At 48.6% G+C, this 17,357-nt stretch overlaps 1 protein-coding gene across 2 annotated transcripts in view; it reads left to right on the plus strand.

Moving 5' to 3' along the window:
- The first annotated feature begins 4,868 nt into the window (after positions 1–4,868).
- Positions 4,869–17,357, plus strand: part of ATP2C2 (ATPase secretory pathway Ca2+ transporting 2) — a 97,400-nt gene continuing 84,911 nt past the window's right edge. Inside the window, exon 1 of one of the 2 annotated variants that reach the window (XM_004058075.5) lies at positions 4,869–5,100. In XM_004058075.5, coding sequence (XP_004058123.5) covers positions 5,002–5,100 — 99 coding nt within the window. In that variant the 5' untranslated portion in view covers positions 4,869–5,001. The remainder of the gene's footprint in view (positions 5,101–17,357) is intronic. The other variant, XM_063700371.1, reaches the window with a different exon arrangement.

Here is a 17,357-nt window from a genome sequence, read left to right on the forward strand (position 1 = left end):
CACCAGTCACTGGATTTAGGGCCCACTCAGTTAATTCAGGATGATTTCATCTTGAGATCCTTAGTTATATCTATAAAGATGTTTTTCCAAATAAGGTCACATTCACAGCTTCCAGGAGTAAGGACGTGGACATATCTTTTGCAGGGGACATTATTCAACCCACGACATGCACTGCCTGACTTTGCATTACACATGGCTTTGTCCGCAGCCTGTCTTCACCATTAGATGAGATATAGGAAAGCAGGGAAAGAGTCTGTTGTGTTCCCAGCTCGCCAGTGCCACATGGCAGGTGCTGAAAAATATTTGTTAAGTGAACGAAATGGTTTTATCTTTCCAAGTCCCAGTGTTCCCGTCTATAAAATGATTATTGCCTGTGGGTACAGCTATTGCAAAACAAACAGAATCGAGGGTTTATGCAAGGAACTGTAACTTCCACCCAATTCTTAACATTAGAAACAAATTGTACAAAATATACTTTTGTACAGTGTACCCTTTCCAAAAAGGATGTCTTCAGTGCCACGCTTACAGAACTTTTGAGTGAAGTTTGTTACCAAACAAAATACAGGTGTCTTGAGGTTGCGTCATGGCTCCCAGCAGGGCGCATTGCTGGGGATAATTTGTGGGCAGTGAAAAGACACCACTTTGACATAGAGAGTGAATGGGAGTTGCAGAGCATGACCTCATTGTTCAAGGTGCCCAGAGCAGACATTTCGAGAAAGGCTGGATGCCTCTGGTTGGGTCCCACCCTTGGCGTTCATCGTTGGCCAATGGGGCAGAATCACTCTGAGGCGTTGAGCTGCAAACCCCAGAAAGTTCTCCAGCCAACTGCCTTGTTACATTCTTTGCAAGTGGGCTCTAGCATTTTACAGGCTGAAGGCAGAAAAAATAAACAAAAAACTTGAAAAAACAGAATCTTGAAGTCTGTGGGGATGACCACGGAATGCAAACAAAGTGACAGACAGAGCTCAGAAAGGTCGTTTAAGGCAAACATAAATAGCAGGTGTAACTGACAGGGAAACAACAACACACAACAACAACTACAACAACCAACTCAGAAGATAAGAGCTTGGGCCCGGCACGGTGGCTCAAACCTGTAATCCCAGCAGTTTGGGAGGCTGAGGCAGGCTGATAGATCACTTGAGGTCAGAAGTTCAAGACCAGCCTGGTCAACATGGCAAAACCCTGTCTCTACTAAAAAAAAAAAAAAAAATTAGCTAGGGATGGTGACTCATGCCTGTAGTCCCAGCTAATCTGGAGGCTGAGGCACGAGAATCGCCTGAACTCGGGAGGTGGAGGTTGCAGCAAGCCGAGATGGTGCCACTGTACTCCAGCCTGGGCAACAGAGCAAGACTCTGTCTCAAAAAAAAAAAAGAGAGTTTGGATAATTAAATTACTTAGAATATAAAAGGATGCAGAGGTTAGAAAAACAAAAATTAAAGTTGGAAAATTTCTTTAAATCTGGAAAAGGAAACCAAAAGAGACTGTAAATACTCATCTGTATTTCTGAAGTGTTTTCAGGTAGCTCCCAATAGAACTTTCAATGAGATGTTTATTCCAAAACCAAAGTAAAAATTGACAGCAAATTGAGTGCTTGCCTCAAAAGGCACAGAAATAAAACATGAAAGAGGATGACAGAAGTCAATCTAACAATGACAACTATAACAATGTAGACACAATACATTTCCCTATTTATTTTTTTTATTTTTGAGACGGAGTCTCGCTGTGTTCCCCGGGCTGGAGTGCAGTGGCGCGATCTCGGCTCACTGCAAGCTCCGCCTCCCGGGTTCACGCCATTCTCCTGCCTCAGCCTCCCGAGTAGCTGGGACTACAGGTGCCCACTACCACGCCCGGCTAATTTTTTGTATTTTTAATAGAGACGAGGTTTCACCATGTTAGCCAGGATGGTCTCAATCTCCTGACCTCATGATCTGCCTGCCTCAGCCTCCCAAAGTGCTGGGATTACAGGCATAAGCCACTGCGCTCGGCCTACATTTCCCTATTATAAAGCAAATCGTTCATATGAAAGTTCTGTTAAATATAAATTTTAATGATCTGCTGTTTATGAGAGACATATTCAAAAAATTTTTGGAGTATTTGCCATGTTTCAGGCACATCATTTACCATAACCAACACTGGGGGAGCCTAATTTACCTAATTTTACACACCACAAATCTAATTTATAGGCCTGGGCAACATAGCAAAGACCCCATCTCTACATAAAAATAAAAATTAAAAAATTAGCTGGGTGTGGTTCTGTGCACCTGTAGTCCCAGCTACTCAGGAGGGAGGATTGCTTGAACCCAGGAGTTCAAGCCTACAGTGAACTATGATCGCGCCACTGCCCTCCAGCCTGGACTACAGAGTGAGAGCTTGTCTCTAAAATGTACATGCATATATCCACCACCTAGAGTTTCCTTCTGGAATGCCCTGGGCATTTGCGAACCTAGCCCAGGAATTCCAGCCTTGACATCTCTGGGCTGGAGCGGAAGCCATGGTGATAGGATCCGAAAGGCTGGGCTTTCAAATCCTCTGCTCCGGGGATGCTGATCTGCCTGGAGAGATGACATCTGGTTAACAGCTTGGAAAAACATGAAGATGCCAACAAGGCGTTCTTCTTCCCTGGATGCTACATCATTTTAAAATCACAGAATGCCACTTGGGAAGGACCTGAGAAATAACTGAGCCAAGTTCCCATATGTTCTTTTATATTAATAATATAGAAGCGCCTAAGAGCCTGCAATGTCGGGTACCACGACATCATACTACTGGGTACTCGACCTGTGCAAGCATTCACTCAGCCTGAATCACAGGATGCTGAGCTTGGCTGCGGGATGTCTCCTCCTTGTTCCTCTACAACACTCTCTTTTTTTTTCTTTGACATGAAGTCTTGCTCTACTGCCCAGGCTGGAGTGCAGTGGCACAATCTTGGCTCACTGCAACCTCCACCTTCCGGGTTCAAGCGATTCTCCTGCCTCAGCCTCCAAAGTAGCTGGGATTACAGGCGCATGCCAGCACACCTGGCTAATTTTTGTATTTTTACTAGTGACAGGGTTTCCCCATGTTGGCCAGGCTGGACTCCAACTCCTGACCTCAGGTGATCCGCCCACCTTGGCCTCTCAAAGTGCTGGGATTGCAGGTGTGAGCCACCTTGCCCAGCCTCCTCTACACCACTCTCCACCCTTCTTTGGATTCTCTGCCCAGGAGGCTGCATCCTTGGCTCTGTTGCTTTCTGGCTTTTGATCTAAGCAGTTGCCCTCTGCAGAAGTTATCAGCGCCCCAGAGCTCCCCCTCCAGGTAACTCCTCTCTCGTCTGGCCCTTCAGGCCTTGGGTGGGACCAAAGCCACTTCTCACTCTTTGCTAGTCTTCGTTAATGACACAAGCACTTCTGGTTTCTCTACGTCATCCCCACAGCTTTGTAAAAAGTCTGTTTCTCAAACTCTCCTCAAATTACTGTTTCCTACTGGGACCCTGACTCATACGGGTAGGTAGTGACATCCCCATTTTATGGATGAGTAAACTGAGGTGGAGAGAGGTGAAGAAAGTTGTCCAAGGTCGGAAAGGAACATTCCTGGGATTCAAATCTGGACTCACTCACATCAGAGGTTTGCTGTTACCATTATTCCTGCACCTTTGTTGAAACTGGGGAGTGGGGGCAGGCTGATACCGTAGCTTTTGTTTCCTTAAAAGAGGAAGATGCAGGAGATCCAAGAAGGGGCACTGGAACTGCCCTGCAGGTTTTCGTGGCCTGGAGTCAACCCTCGGGAGCAATTGAGGTAGGTGGCAAATATTTGCTCAAAAGGGGTGGCTGAATTTCGTGGACAAATGCAGAGGGCACCTCCTGTAGCCCGTCAGTAACTTCCCTGTAGAGATGAGGAAGCCAGCAGAAAGGCGGGTGGCACGGACTTCCCCAGAGCTCCCCCTCTGCTAAGTGGTGGGTCTAGTTACGGATCTAGTCCTACCTGAAGCCAAAGAAAGCCCTGGCACTTCAAAGCACCCACTTGGCGGCTGGCAACTGTCTACACTGCGTATGGACTCACATACTTTGGGAGCCATTTGAACCCAGCACCTTCTGATGATGAGGAGGAGGAGGATGGTGTCATGGGGACACCAGCACATTGTCTACTCCAAGCCCTGCTCGAGACCTTCCTGTACGGCACTGTCCGCTGGGGCCTCTCAATGTCACTGTGAAGGAGGCGCTATCGTGGTGGCCATTCTGCAGAGCAGTAAACCAAGGCGCTAAAAATGTAAGAAACCTGCTCAGGTCCCACGACGAGCAAGAGCGGCGCTCATCCTGCAGACGAGGACAGGGGCCCTGACCATCCGAGACCATGCAGGCGCCAAAGGCAGCAGGGCTTTCAGTCGCTCCTGTTCCTGGACTCACTCCCAGGGCCCTGGAGGTGGGGGGTCTTAGCCTTCTGCTGCTGCCCGCTCAATGACAGGCTAGGTTGCCGAGGCTCAGAAAGGCCACGTGACCCGTCCAGCGTGCACAGCCGCAGGTGTGAGTCTGACTGAGCTCCAGCCACCTCGCTCCCGGCGCCTTAGAGCGGCCCACCCTGGGTTCCTCAAGAGGATCACCTGGGGCTCGTTAAAAACCCAGCTCCCGGCGGCTCCAAACCGTGACTGGGCAGGGAGGGGTCTGGGAATCCGGATTTTAAACCAGCATTTGCTCCTCCACCTCCCCCACTCCAGGTGATTCTTAGGATCTGCAAGTTTGGGAAACAGCCCAAGCCCTGAGGCGACGCAGCCTCTCCCTGGGCCTTCCATGGCCAGCCGGCGCTGTCCCCAGGGCCCCTGGGGTCCCAGGCGAGCTGGCGGGGCGGGGCCGGGTGAACCGGCACCTCCCTGTGCGCAGCCCCGCCCCAGGGGCGGGGCCTCACCTGCCGCGGGCAGGTAGACAGCTACCTGGTAACCGGGTCTGGCCCAGGAGGCTTGGGCGCGCGCAGCCATCCCGGGCCTCGCCGGGGACCTAGGGACGCAGGCAACGCCTGCGCCCGCTCACCATGGTCGAGGGACGCGTCTCCGAGTTCCTGAAGAAACTCGGCTTCTCGGGCGGGGGCCGCCAGTACCAGGCGCTGGAGAAGGACGAAGAGGAAGCCTTGGTGAGTCCCGGCGACTCCGCGCCGGGCGTGCGACCCGACCCCCCATCCCCTCCGTCGTAAGCGTCCCCGACCCGAGACCCCGCGTTTGCGCTGCGATCCGCGAACTCGCCCTCCTCCCCTGGCTCTGGAAAGAAGCCGTCCTCACAGCAACCGCGCTCTCATCTGCGCTCTGGCGCGGAGAGCTCAGCATGGAACCCTCACGTGAACCCATTTTGTGGTTGAGAAACTGAGGCCGAGAGTGGTTAAGTATATTCCCTAAGGGGCACGGAGCTAGGAAGTGACCTGGCTGGGAACTTAACCTAGGTTTCTCTGACTCCAGAGAATTAAAATTCCTGGGTCTCCAGACTTGGGCTGCTTTATGGATTTTTAAAACTTAAATTAGAAAATAAAAGAGGGATGCAAAAAACAAAAGATTGCTGAAATGTTGTAGCAATAATAGAAAGCAAAGCTGGAGCTGGGGGACCTCCCAGCCTCACTTCCTACAGTCACGTACTTTTAGAAAGCCACTCAGAGCTGTATGCCTGCTTTGCAACCTCCAGGGACCCTCTGGGATAAAGCAGCAGGGTGCCAGGGCAGGGCGGTTCATGAGGGAACGAAGTGGCAAAGCTGTCAAATAAAGCCCCTCCTGTTCCTTGGATTCTTGGAAGCCAGGGGTGAAGCCAGGCTTGAGGGTGACCCAACACCCTTCTTTTCAGCTTCGCAAACGGAACTCCTTGCATGCTTTAAGGTCAGGGAGGCACTGAATTTCTGCAGAAGCGTTTCTCTGCACGCCAGAGGGTCGTTGCACTTTTTTTTTTTCATTTACGCTTAAGCAGTCATTCAAAAATAACATTTCTGAACGAGTCCCCTGGGTTGCTAATGAGAAATATGACTTGGCGATGGCCTTTTGACCAGTGAAAGGAAACTTCAAAGGTAAACTTAGCTTTTAATTAAAAAAAGAAATTAGCTGAAAAAATATTTGACTTAAAATTTTATTTTTTTCTCCCAAAGAATACTAATGGTCAAAACATTTTGTTTGTGAGATTAAGTATTCGTGCTTTTTTAAAAATAGTGTTTTGTGCTTTTTAAAAATCGTGTTTTATACATCCCTGTTGATGTAAGAATTCTGGTGTTAGGGTGGTAGGCCACAGGACCACGTAACTAGCAGTTTTTGAGCAATCTCAATTTTCCTGAAGTGACGTGTTAATATTGATAGGATATAGAGTTCAATTAATTTGCTGTGATCCATTTCTCTGCTTGTGTGATACATTCTGCTAAAGGAGTTTGAAGTTTATTTGCCATCACAGGTTGCCTTTCCTACGTTGCCATTCCTGTTTTTTCCTTTCCATCTTTTGAGTTTTGCATCAGGCCAGGTATTTTTCAAACTCTCCTGATGTGTAGTTGGTTACCATCAGGTTTCATAGGATGTCCAGGAATGCAGGTGCATGGATGATGTAACCTCAAGGGAGATGCTGGGAGAGTTTGATCTCTGTGCCAGGTGGACTCGTCCCTCCAAAGCTTTGCAGAAGAGTTCTCAGAGTTCTGACAGGTGTTCAGCCGGTCTGTCAGTGTGCTCTCCCACCTGGCTGTGGACCGGGGTGCTCTCAGCAGCATCCTGAGGCCCTGGGTGCATGATGATGGGCAGTGTGCAGCGCCAGGAGGTGGGTAATACCAGCACTGACACCAAAGGCCAGCTGAGAAAGAAGGCATGCTGTCTCCAGAGGCAGCCTTGTGCAAACCCAGGAAATGTGCAAACCCAGGAAATGGCAATGAAGATCGATGGGAAGTGTGAGGAGGGAGGGAGGTGGGGAGGCCGGGAGGCTGGGCGAGGCACTCACTTCCTGCCAAGTTGGCTCAGACCTGAACACCTCCTTTGCTGTCATACTCATGTCCTCTCGCTGGAACTCCTTTCTCCCAGGGTTTGGAAAGGAGGCGATGTGTGTTGAGGTGATCACTTCTACAATAGTTGGAATTGTCTTTTTGTTGTTTTTTTTTTTTTTGCGTTATTTCATAGTAGTTTATTTAGGGGTTCCATTTTCACTCCTCAATAGAACCGTCTTTTATGAGCACTAATTACATGCCACATCCAGGATGCCTGTAGGAGGCCTCTAAGCCCTCCCCTCCCCCAGCCACTTTGACCAGTTACCCCAGTTCTAACAGTGATTGTTACTGAGAACTTGCTGTGTCTTCTCTTGGGCCTCTTACCTCCAAGGTAAATTTTACTCTCGCCATGTGATCAATGAGGACGTGAGGCTCCTAGTGGGGCCACGTTTGTTTGCTCAGTGAGCATTTCCTGACAGCCAGTTTTGCCAGGCGCTGAGGATACAGATGTGTACAAAACAAAGTTCATAAAGGAGGCCAACGGTCAGCTGAGAAACCGGGAGATGCTTTATTTGAGACCCAGTGGTCTTAGGTGCACTGGAGAATCAAAGAGTAGAGGACCAGACAGAGGACTGGTGGTTGAGAGGGGAACTGGAGACGACCCCATGTTAGAAGCACTGGAGACTGGATTTCAGCATTCCCAGGAATGGAAAGAAAGGTGTTTGAGCCGGGCACAGTGGCTCATGCCTGTAATCCCCACACTTTGGAAGACTGAGGCAGGAGGGTCACTTGAACCCCAGAGTTCAAGATCAGCCTGGGCAACATAGCCAGATGCCATCTCTGCAAACAATTAGGCATGGTGGTGTGCACCTGTGGTCCTAGCTACTCACCAAGCTGAAGCAGGAGGATTGCTTGCACCTGGGAGGTCAAGGCTGCAGTGAGCTGTGATCATGCCACTGTGCTCCAGCCTGGGCAACAGAGTGAGACCCTGTCTCAAAACAAAACAACAACAAAAAGGTCTCTGAGAGGCCTCCTTAATTTAGTTACTAGAAAAAGCTTCTCACTGCTGACCTGAACATTAAGGTTAAGGAAGAGATTGGACCAGAAATTCCTGCTTCCCAGGTGACTCAGCGCCAACTCCGGGGGAAGCTGTCTCTGCCCCTCAGGGCTCCCGTCTCTTAAGTGAGGCAGGTATAGCCCCAGCCCACTGCCTTCCTGGCTGGTGAGCAGATTCATCCTTCTGGGCTCTCCAGGGTGAGGCTTGGATCCCAACAGACGAATGTAGTGACCACCCATCCATTCAACCTAGATTCACGGAGGGGGCTCCCTCTGTGTGTCAAGTGAGTGCTACCAGCTGGAGTTGGGGCTGATAAGGATGCCCAGTTCCCTGCCCTCAGGTATCCCAACCAGGAGGCAGAGACAGGCACCCAGCAACTGGTCAGAGTTCACTGTTTAATGCCAATGTGTCAGAGCTGGGAGAAAGACATGATGTTTAAGATGAATAGGAGTGGCAAAGAGTGAGCCGGATGAAGGGCAGGGGTTGACAGCGAGTTCTAGACAAAAGAGGTAGAGGCGTTGGGGTTGGTAGGATGAGGCTGCAGAGGAGGGTCGTACGGAGCCTTGTCAGAGTGTGGGCTTTATCCCTGGAGCAGTGGGGGATCGTTGAAGGGTTTTAAGTCAGGACATGACAGTCACTCATTTATTCCCAGATGGGCCAAACATTAGAACTGTGATAAAACAGGCACAGTCAGATTTGTGTTTTTAAGAGATTACACTCAGTTACCAGAAAAGAGTATGTGTGTGGGAATTCTGAGGCTCATGCACACACAACTTTAACCCAAGGCTTGCCCAAACTCACAGAGCATTAGTGTTTCTCAGAATTTAGCAACATGTGGGCAGCTTCTTAAAGAAATGTACTGCAACCCCACAGTGTTTTTTTTTTTCGAGACGGTGTCTCGCCCTGTCACCCAGGCTGGAGTGCAATGGCATGATCTTGGTTCACTGCAACCTCTGCCTCCCAGATTCTCCTGCCTCAGCTTCCCGAGTAGCTGGGATTACAGGCGCCCGCCACCACGCCCAGCTAATTTTTGTACTTTTAGTAGAGATGGGGGTTTCACCATGTTGGCCAGGCTGGTCTCGAACTCCTGACCTCATGATCCGCCTGCCTCAGCCTCCCAAAGTGCTGGGATTACAGGCGTGAGCCACCGCACCTGGCCAGTGTTGTCTTAAATGATTTGTACAAAAGTGTGATTTCAAGTAAGTATAAGCATAAAACTTGTAATAAACATAACTGTTTGCTTATAACTCAACTGTAAAATCAGGTTCAATTTAGGCCTGTTGCGGTGACTCACTTCTGTTTTCCCAACACTTTGGGAGGCTGAGGCAGGCAGATCACTTGTTCAGGAGTTCAAGACCAACCTGGCCAATATGGTGAAACCCCTCTCTACTAAAAATACAAAAATTAGCCAGGCGTGGTGGCAGGCACCTGTAATCCCAGCTACTGGGGAGGCTGAGGCAGGAAAATCCTTTGAACCCAGGAGGCGGAGGTTGCAGTGAGCTGAGATCACGACACTGCACTCCAGCCTGGAAGACAGAGTGAGACTACCTCTCAAAAAAAAAAAAAAAAAAATCAAGTCAAATTTATAATAAAATCATAAAGTACAAATAGAACAGCCTTATTTTGATATATTGGTGATGTCTATTAAAACTCAATCAGGCTGGGCATGGTGGCTCACGCCTGTAATCCCAGCACTTTGGAAAGCCGAGGCAGGCGGATCACCTGAGGTCAGGAGTTCCAGACCAGCCTGGCCAGCATGGCAAAACCCCGTCTCTACTAAAAATAAAAAAATTAGCTGGGTGTGGTGGTGGGTGCCTGTAACCCCAGCTACTCAGAAGGCTGAGGCAGAAGAAATGCTTGAATGCAGGAGGTGGAAGTTGCAGTGAGCCAAGATTGCGCCGCTACACTCCAGCCTGGGTGACAGAGCGAGACTCCATCTCAAAACAACAACAACAACAAAAAAAGAGACTGGAAACCAAAGCCTTTTTTGAATCTCATTTTGAAATGAGGTCTCATCACTTCTGCCATATTCTATTCATTTGATGCAAGTCTAGGTCCAGTCTACACTCAAAGGGAAGGGGTTACACAGGCCATGGGTACTGGGAGGGAGTGATGGCTGGGGACTGCCTTAAAGGCTGCCCATTGGAATAGTAGAAAGAAATATTTGCTTCAATGATGTCATTCACGTTAAAAAAAATCCTAGAACCACATCTGACATGTCATCTGCTCACTACTTATCTAGTTTTGTTAGTGTTTTCATTCATCATGAGTTCTGTTCTTTAAACTCTTTTGGACTTTTGATTTTGAAAATACTGATGCTAAGAATGTCTGCTAATGTGTGTATGTACAAAATGACATTTACATTTGTCAGGACTTTGTTTGCTAGTTTAGGATAATCAGACTCAAACTCAAGTCCAACTGCCAGCAAGCAGCCTGCGAATGCCAATTTTAAGGCTGTCATCTGATAACCGTAGAACTGGCTCGTTCACTTGAAGATAATGTGAGTGTTGGGCGTTGTTGAAAGAATATTTCTTCATTTGGTATCTATTTGTATTTACTACTACACTTAGTGCTCATTGACTGTGCCAGCTGCTAGGCACAAAGACTGGATTCATGTAAGGCACCTGCTTGTGACGTGACTACACTTCTCAATATTGAGGTATCTTAGGGTTTTCTCACCGAATCCACAATTGTGCGCTGTGTGATGACTCAATTCTCCTGCTAACCTTTCTCTCTGAGCCATTGAAGCTTTCAGTGTCTGTCAGCCTTCACTGGGATGCTACAGTGTGTGCTGTGATCGTTGTCAGGGGTGCTAATATGCACACTGGTGTTATGTCACAGTCCTTAGTTGTAAGTTGCCCCCCACCCCGAAAGGTCTGTGTTGATCAGACAGTCATTGAAACACACATTCAAGGTTAATAAGTTCTCAGAAAACTTGAGGGCTCTTGAGAATACGTCTGAAGATGACATCCCGGAAACCCTGCCCCCAATCCAAATGTCACAAGCTTTTTTTAAATAAGGGTAAAGAATCCTAGAGTCCCAACTAGAAGGAACTTCCAGTGTGTTAAATGGTTGCTGCTTGGTGGCCATCATATTAGGGGTGGGACTGGGAGCTGATGGGGGGTCCTGTGGTTTTCATTTGTGTGCACACAAATTGTTTGCAGATTTGGTATTTCTCCTAAAGCAGAGGCCATCTGGATGAGAACACAGTCAGCTGGTATATCTTCAAGGGTTGACATTCAGCTGCTATTTCTCTTTCGGAGACAAAGAAATACAAGTTATGAAAGACCCAAGAGTTTGGGTTTTATTGCCACCCCACCTAATAATCTGTCAAAAAGGAGAGAAAGGGAATTAGCAGAAAGCTTATTCAGGGACTTCGAAAATCATATAGAGTATTTAGATGAACCTGTCCAAGTCAGATTTTGAGAAGGATGGTATTTGGATGGCTGTTTGAGGGTTAATATAGACGCCTGGTAAAAAGGACTTGTCTCATATCAGATACAATGAAAACAAATACTTTAAAACATGAAATGAGATATTCAAAATATTAAAAAATGCCCATGAGTAGAAGTTTGTTTACACATATACTGGGATATCTAGATAGCAGAATTCTCACAGACACTGAAACAGATGCTGTAGAAGCATATGTAATGACACAGTGGACGGCTATGATTCTATCTAATGTTTTTAACATGAAAAACGTCAAACACGGCCTGGCGCAGTGGCTCATGCCTGTAATCCCAGCACTTTGGGAGGCCCAGGTGGGTGGATCACTTGAGGTCAGGAGTCCAAGACCAGCCTGACCAACGTGGTGAAACCTCGCCTCTACTAAAAATACAAAATTGGCCGGGTGTGGTGGCACGTGCCTGTAATCCCATCTACTTGGGAGGTTGAGGCAGAAGAATCACTTGAATCGGGGAGGCAGATGTTGCAGTGAGCCAAGATCATGCCCCTGCACTTCAGCCTGGGTGACAGAGCAAGACTCTGTCTCAAAAAAAAAAAAAAGAAAGAAAGAATAATGTCATACATACAGAAAAACAGAAGGACTAGACAGCTGTCTGCTCACCCACGTGGATTCCACGAGTCTTTTGCCATCTTTGCCCCGCATGATGTACCATTCAGTGGAAACAGGTGGTCGTAATTTCTTTTGGAAAAAAAAAAACTTTTACAATGTGCAGAGAATACAATCTGGAAAAAGATCATTTTGAGCAGTATTTTTATCTTGGGATGACAAATTTTCTTCTTTGTAATCTTGTGCATTTTCCAAATTTCCAGCCACAAAATATGGTTTAATTTTGTAGCCAGGAAAAAAGGAGATGTGAAAAATAAAGAGGAAGTCTGAACAAAAGAAGGGGAGAGAAAGGATTGTGGGTTTTTAGGTCTGTGTTGCCTTTCTGCGCTCGGTGGGCGTAGCTGGGTGGGCGTAGCTGGGTGGGTGTAGCTGGGTGGGTGTAGCTGGGTGGGAGTGGTACTGTAAACAGCATTATTAGGCAAGAATCCAGATCCCCAGGGGTGGCAGTGTATGAGCGGTGCCAGCCCAGAGCTTTGGACGCCAGTGGGAGAAAGAGGTGGATGGGACAGGGGTCTGTACGTGACCATTTGGGGGCTCCTGCAACCCCTTGGGGCTTCCCAACACAGAGATAAGTAGTTTGGGTCAGCACATTTGAAACTTCCACAGGGGAGTTTGGAATGACCAAGGGCAGGGAGGAAAGGTCTCTGGTTCAAGGAAGGCAGGTGAGGCGATGAGGTTGCCATGAGGGCAGGACTGGCTACAGAATTCGTGGGGCAGACTGCCAATAGCAGGAAGACACTTGCTTCTGTCTTCTATGATCTCTCCCTCGAATGTCCTGGTGAGTTCCACTTGCTATAGATTATTGGTCTCCACCAAACAAGGGATTAGTACTGGGTGAGTGTAGACCAAGTGTGTTCAACCTGCAGCCCAAGATAGCTTTGAATGCAGCCCAACACAAATTCATCAACTTTCTTAACACATTATGAGACTTTTTTGGCAATTTTTTTTTTTTTTTTTTTTTTTTTTAGCTCATCAGCTATCATTGGTATTAGTGTATTTTATGTGTGGCCCAAGAGAATTCTTCTTCCAATGTGGCCCAGGGAAGCCAAAAGATTGGACACCCCTTGTGTAGACCCTGCCAGGTATCCCCCATCGGGGAGGGCAGTCATGGCCGCTGGGTGGAGGAGGGGAGATGCCAAGCCCCGGGCATACATCGTCCCATGGGGCTAAATTTCCACATACACATTCAGATCCAATGATTACGCATTTCAAGATGGCAGCTGTGGAGCATGAAGCCTCAAGGCCAACACCTGTCCTGCACTGGGATCTCTGTGCAATTGCACTGGCCTCATGCCCATGAGGCTGGCCCTGGTGAAGGGTTCTTGTCGGAGAGGAAACATCCAATCGATACCTCCCCTGTGGACTGTCAGTGATTCTTCTGAATTGTCATGGGGTTAATCTGGATCTGTGGACGTTTCAGAGGCTAATAATCCCAGCACCTCTGGTCTCTAAAGCATCTCACATGATGGTGATAAGAACATGGGAAATTTAGTAGTGGAAGTCGTGTGCTAAGACTGAGTGAGTAGTGGAAGCCATGTGCTAAGTCTCAGTGAGTAGTGGAAGCCGTGTGCTAAGTCTCAGCGAGTAGTGGAAGCCATGTGCAAAGTCTCAGCGAGTAGTGGAAGCCGTGTGCTAAGTCTTAGTAGTAGAAGCTGTGTGCTAAGTCTTAGTAGTGGAAGTTGTGTGCTAAGGCCTAGTAGTAGTGGAAGTGATGTGCTAAGTCTCAGCGAGTAGTGGAAACCGTGTGCTAAGTCTTAGTGGTGGAAGTTGTGTGCTAGGTCCTAGTAGTAGTGGAAGCCATGTGCTAAGTCTCAGCGAGTAGTGGAAGCCGTGTGCTAAGTCTCAGCGAGTAGTGGAAGCCGTGTGCTAAGTCTCAGCGAGTAGTGGAAGCCGTGTGCTAAGTCTCAGCGAGTAGTGGAAGCCGTGTGCTAAGTCTTAGTAGTGGAAGTTGTGTGCTAAGTCCTAGTAGTAGTGGAAGTCATGTGCTAAGTCTTAGGAAGTAGTGGAAATCATATGGTAAGTGGGAGCTGGTGGGAGCTTTCAATCCAATCACCTGTCTTCCCTCTCCCTGCCTGGAAGGTGGAGTGGGCCGGACAGGCATCTTTGTTGTCAATGAATGTGAATCCCGAAGGTGTCCAGCCAGCTGCCCTTGCTGGAGACTCCACTTCCTCACAGCTCATTCATTGTCTCAGTTCTGGAGGCCAGAACTCCAAGAGCAAGGTGCCAGCAGGGTTGGTTCCTCCGGAGGCCTCTCTTCTTGGTTTGCACACGGCTGCCTTCCCCGTGTCTTCATACGGTTGTCCTCTGTGCATGTCTGTGTCCTAATCTCCTTTTACTTGGATACCAGTCGTATTGGATTAAGGCCCCACCAATGACATCATTTAGCTGTAATGACCTCTTTAAAGGCCCCATCTCTAAATATAGTCACTTTCTGAGGATATGGGGTGTGGGGTTTAGGGCTTCAGCCTGGGAATGGTGGGGGGGGGGGTTGGACAACCCAGTCCAACACCATGTTCTGTGTAGAAATTGACTTGAAAGCTATTTTTTTCTTTGAGGAGCTGTGGGCCACCAGGAGAAAATGTGTAATTGTGTCTTGAGGCTGCCGCCCCTCTGGAAATGGTTATCACCTCTGCCGTCTGCCCCAAGTCCTCAGGAGATGCAGGCATGGTGCCCCTCTAGCTGGGCCATATTCCTATGACCTTCCCTAAGACCTCCCTGTGGCCTATTGGAGAGAAGAGAGCTCAGCAAAGCATGTGTTGTTTGGCCCACCTTGAAACTCAAGTGCAAACAGAGACAGGGAAGAGAAGGGCCCAAGATCTGCGATTCCAGAGACGCAGGGGGAAGAGATCACAGGCAGGCACTGCACCTGACTTTCCTAAGCCAAACCAAGGACGCCGACTCCCAGGCTAACTAGAACTGCTTATTTCACCCCCATGCACTTCTCAGGACGCTCCCTGTCTTTGCCTCTCCAGCTGGACCGAATCTGGGGCCTCTGGGTGTAGGGGAAGGAGTGTTGGTCTGAGTGGCCACTCTTAACCAGGAGCCATTGGTGTAGGGCAGACAGGGCCCATCCGTCGCCGGCCACATGGATTTAGGCAGGTGTAATCTCTCCACATTCGTGTGTCCTGGTGTGAAAGTGGAGGTGTTGGGTGCAAGAATGGAGGGCAGTGTTGGATTCCCCTTCTGACTACTAGGTTCCTCCTCTCCCTGGCTTTTTGTGGAAGCTGTGTTGGGTAACAGATCTAAGCATTCCACAAAGTTCCCCTCACTACGCCTCCCTCAGTGAATGTTAGTAATCAAAAAAGAGTAAGTGAGGGAAGGTGTTTAAAACCCTCTGCACAATGCCTTGTTCACAAGATGATCTTGTTTTTAAGAATCCAGCCCTGTCTTGCTTTGACCTTGGGTCATGTGCTAGGCGCTGTGTCCATAGAAAGCGCTCAGTGGTGGGGGCAGGACCGACTACGTGATTGTCAGGCTTACTGCAAAACGGCCCCCTCCTTGAAAAATGACTAAGAATCTCAAGAAGGCGGCAGCAGAGACTGAGCAAAGTGCAGGCTGCCATGGACACACGAAGCCATGAACGTGGAGCCGGGCCTGGTGGGCTCACCATCGCCAGGTCCCTGGCTGGAGACACCAGCGAGCTCTTGCTGTTTGGGGTTCTCTTTTTCAGCCTCTACTCCAGCCACTCCTCTGGCCCTCACCTACTTTTTTTTTGCAACTTCTATTTTAAGTTTCAGGGTGCAGGGTACACATGCAGGATGTGCAGGTTTGTTACATAGGTAAACATGTGCCATGGTGATATACTGCACAGATCATCCCATCACCCAGGAATTAAGCCCAGCATCCATTTCCCTCTCTTCCCCTCTCTTCCCCTCCTTTCCCCTCCCCTCCTCTCCCCTCCCCTCCCCTCCCCTCTCCTTTCGTTTCCTTTCCTTTCCTGATAGGGTCTTACTCTGCCATCCAGGCTGGAGTGCAGTGGCGCGATCATGGCTCACTGTAGTCTCAAATCTTCCTGGGCTGAAGTGATCCTCCCACCTCCCGAATAGCTGGGAATACAAGCACACAACCATGCTTGGCTAATTTTTGAACAGGTGGGGTTTTGCTAAGTTGCCTAGGCTGGTCTTGAACTCCTGGGCTCAAGAGATCTGTCCACCGCAGCCTCCCAAAGTGTTGGGATTACAGGCGTGAGCCACTGTGCCTGGCTGATCCTTTCTTTTGATGACATGTCCTCCAAGTGTGGGCTGGGGACCAACAGTGTGAGCATCACCTGGGAGCTTGCCAGAAATGCAGAATCTCAGGTTCCACCCTGGAACTACAGAATCAGAAACTCTGGGCGGGGTCCCAGCAATCTGAGACTCAGCAAGCCCCGCCGGGGGGTTCTGAGGCTCCCTGGAGTTTGAGTACTGCTGCTCTGGATGATTAGCTTCTCTGTGTGTCTCAGATCCATCCTCCTGTTTGCCAGGCCCTCTTGCAGACTACACACAAAAGAGTGAGCAAAGCGCTGATCCTACTGGGTGGGGCTCATGTTCTGGTGGGGAAGGAAGATGTCTATCAAATAATTCCTCCAGTGAGTACATAATTACACACTGAGATAAACCCCAGGGAGGAAAGCAGAGCCTGTAAGAAAGAAGGTAGGTATGGCCTGGGTGTGGGGGATGGGTGGGAATGCTACTGTTAAAGTCCAGTGCCATCTGGGAAGACTTCCTGGAGGAGGTGGCAGGAACTCAGAGAACTAAGCCTTGCATTTGGGCTACACGTGCTCCTGCATTTATTATTTTTATTTTTTATATCAGCCACATTTGGTACACCCTGGAGCCTACAGCCTGACCTGTAGTAGATTTCAGGAAGGATAAGCTGGCCTCCCTCCCCTGTGATCTGGGAGGTGCCTGTTCCCCAGGGAAAGTCTATAAATAGCCAGTCTCCTTCAGCAACACCTATCTCACCAGGCCTTCTCCTCCTTCTACCCCCTCCCCCAGATATCAGCATATTGAAATTTGAGTGACAGTTTTGCCTTCACTTATTATTGAATTCTGCTAATAGTAGTTGCTGTTTATCTACTATCTTGTGTGAACCGGGAATTGTATGTTTTTTTTTTCTTCTTTCCCTTTTTCCTTCCTTCTTTTCCTGTCTAAACTTGTCTTAAGTTCTTCTCATAAACCATAAATAAAAATTGGCACAATTTAAAATTCCTCCTTCACTCCCCCACTTTATGGATCTTATTTTCCCCCGTGACTTGGGGTTGGGGGAGGTGGAGGGAGGAAGGTCCTGTTTGTTTCTGATCAGTTTGTGGTAATCAGGTCACTGTTTGCTTGGGTGTTCTTGGCCCCT

The sequence above is a fragment of the Gorilla gorilla genome, chromosome 18 (assembly GCF_029281585.2).
Source record: "Gorilla gorilla gorilla isolate KB3781 chromosome 18, NHGRI_mGorGor1-v2.1_pri, whole genome shotgun sequence".
NCBI lineage: Eukaryota > Metazoa > Chordata > Mammalia > Primates > Hominidae > Gorilla > Gorilla gorilla.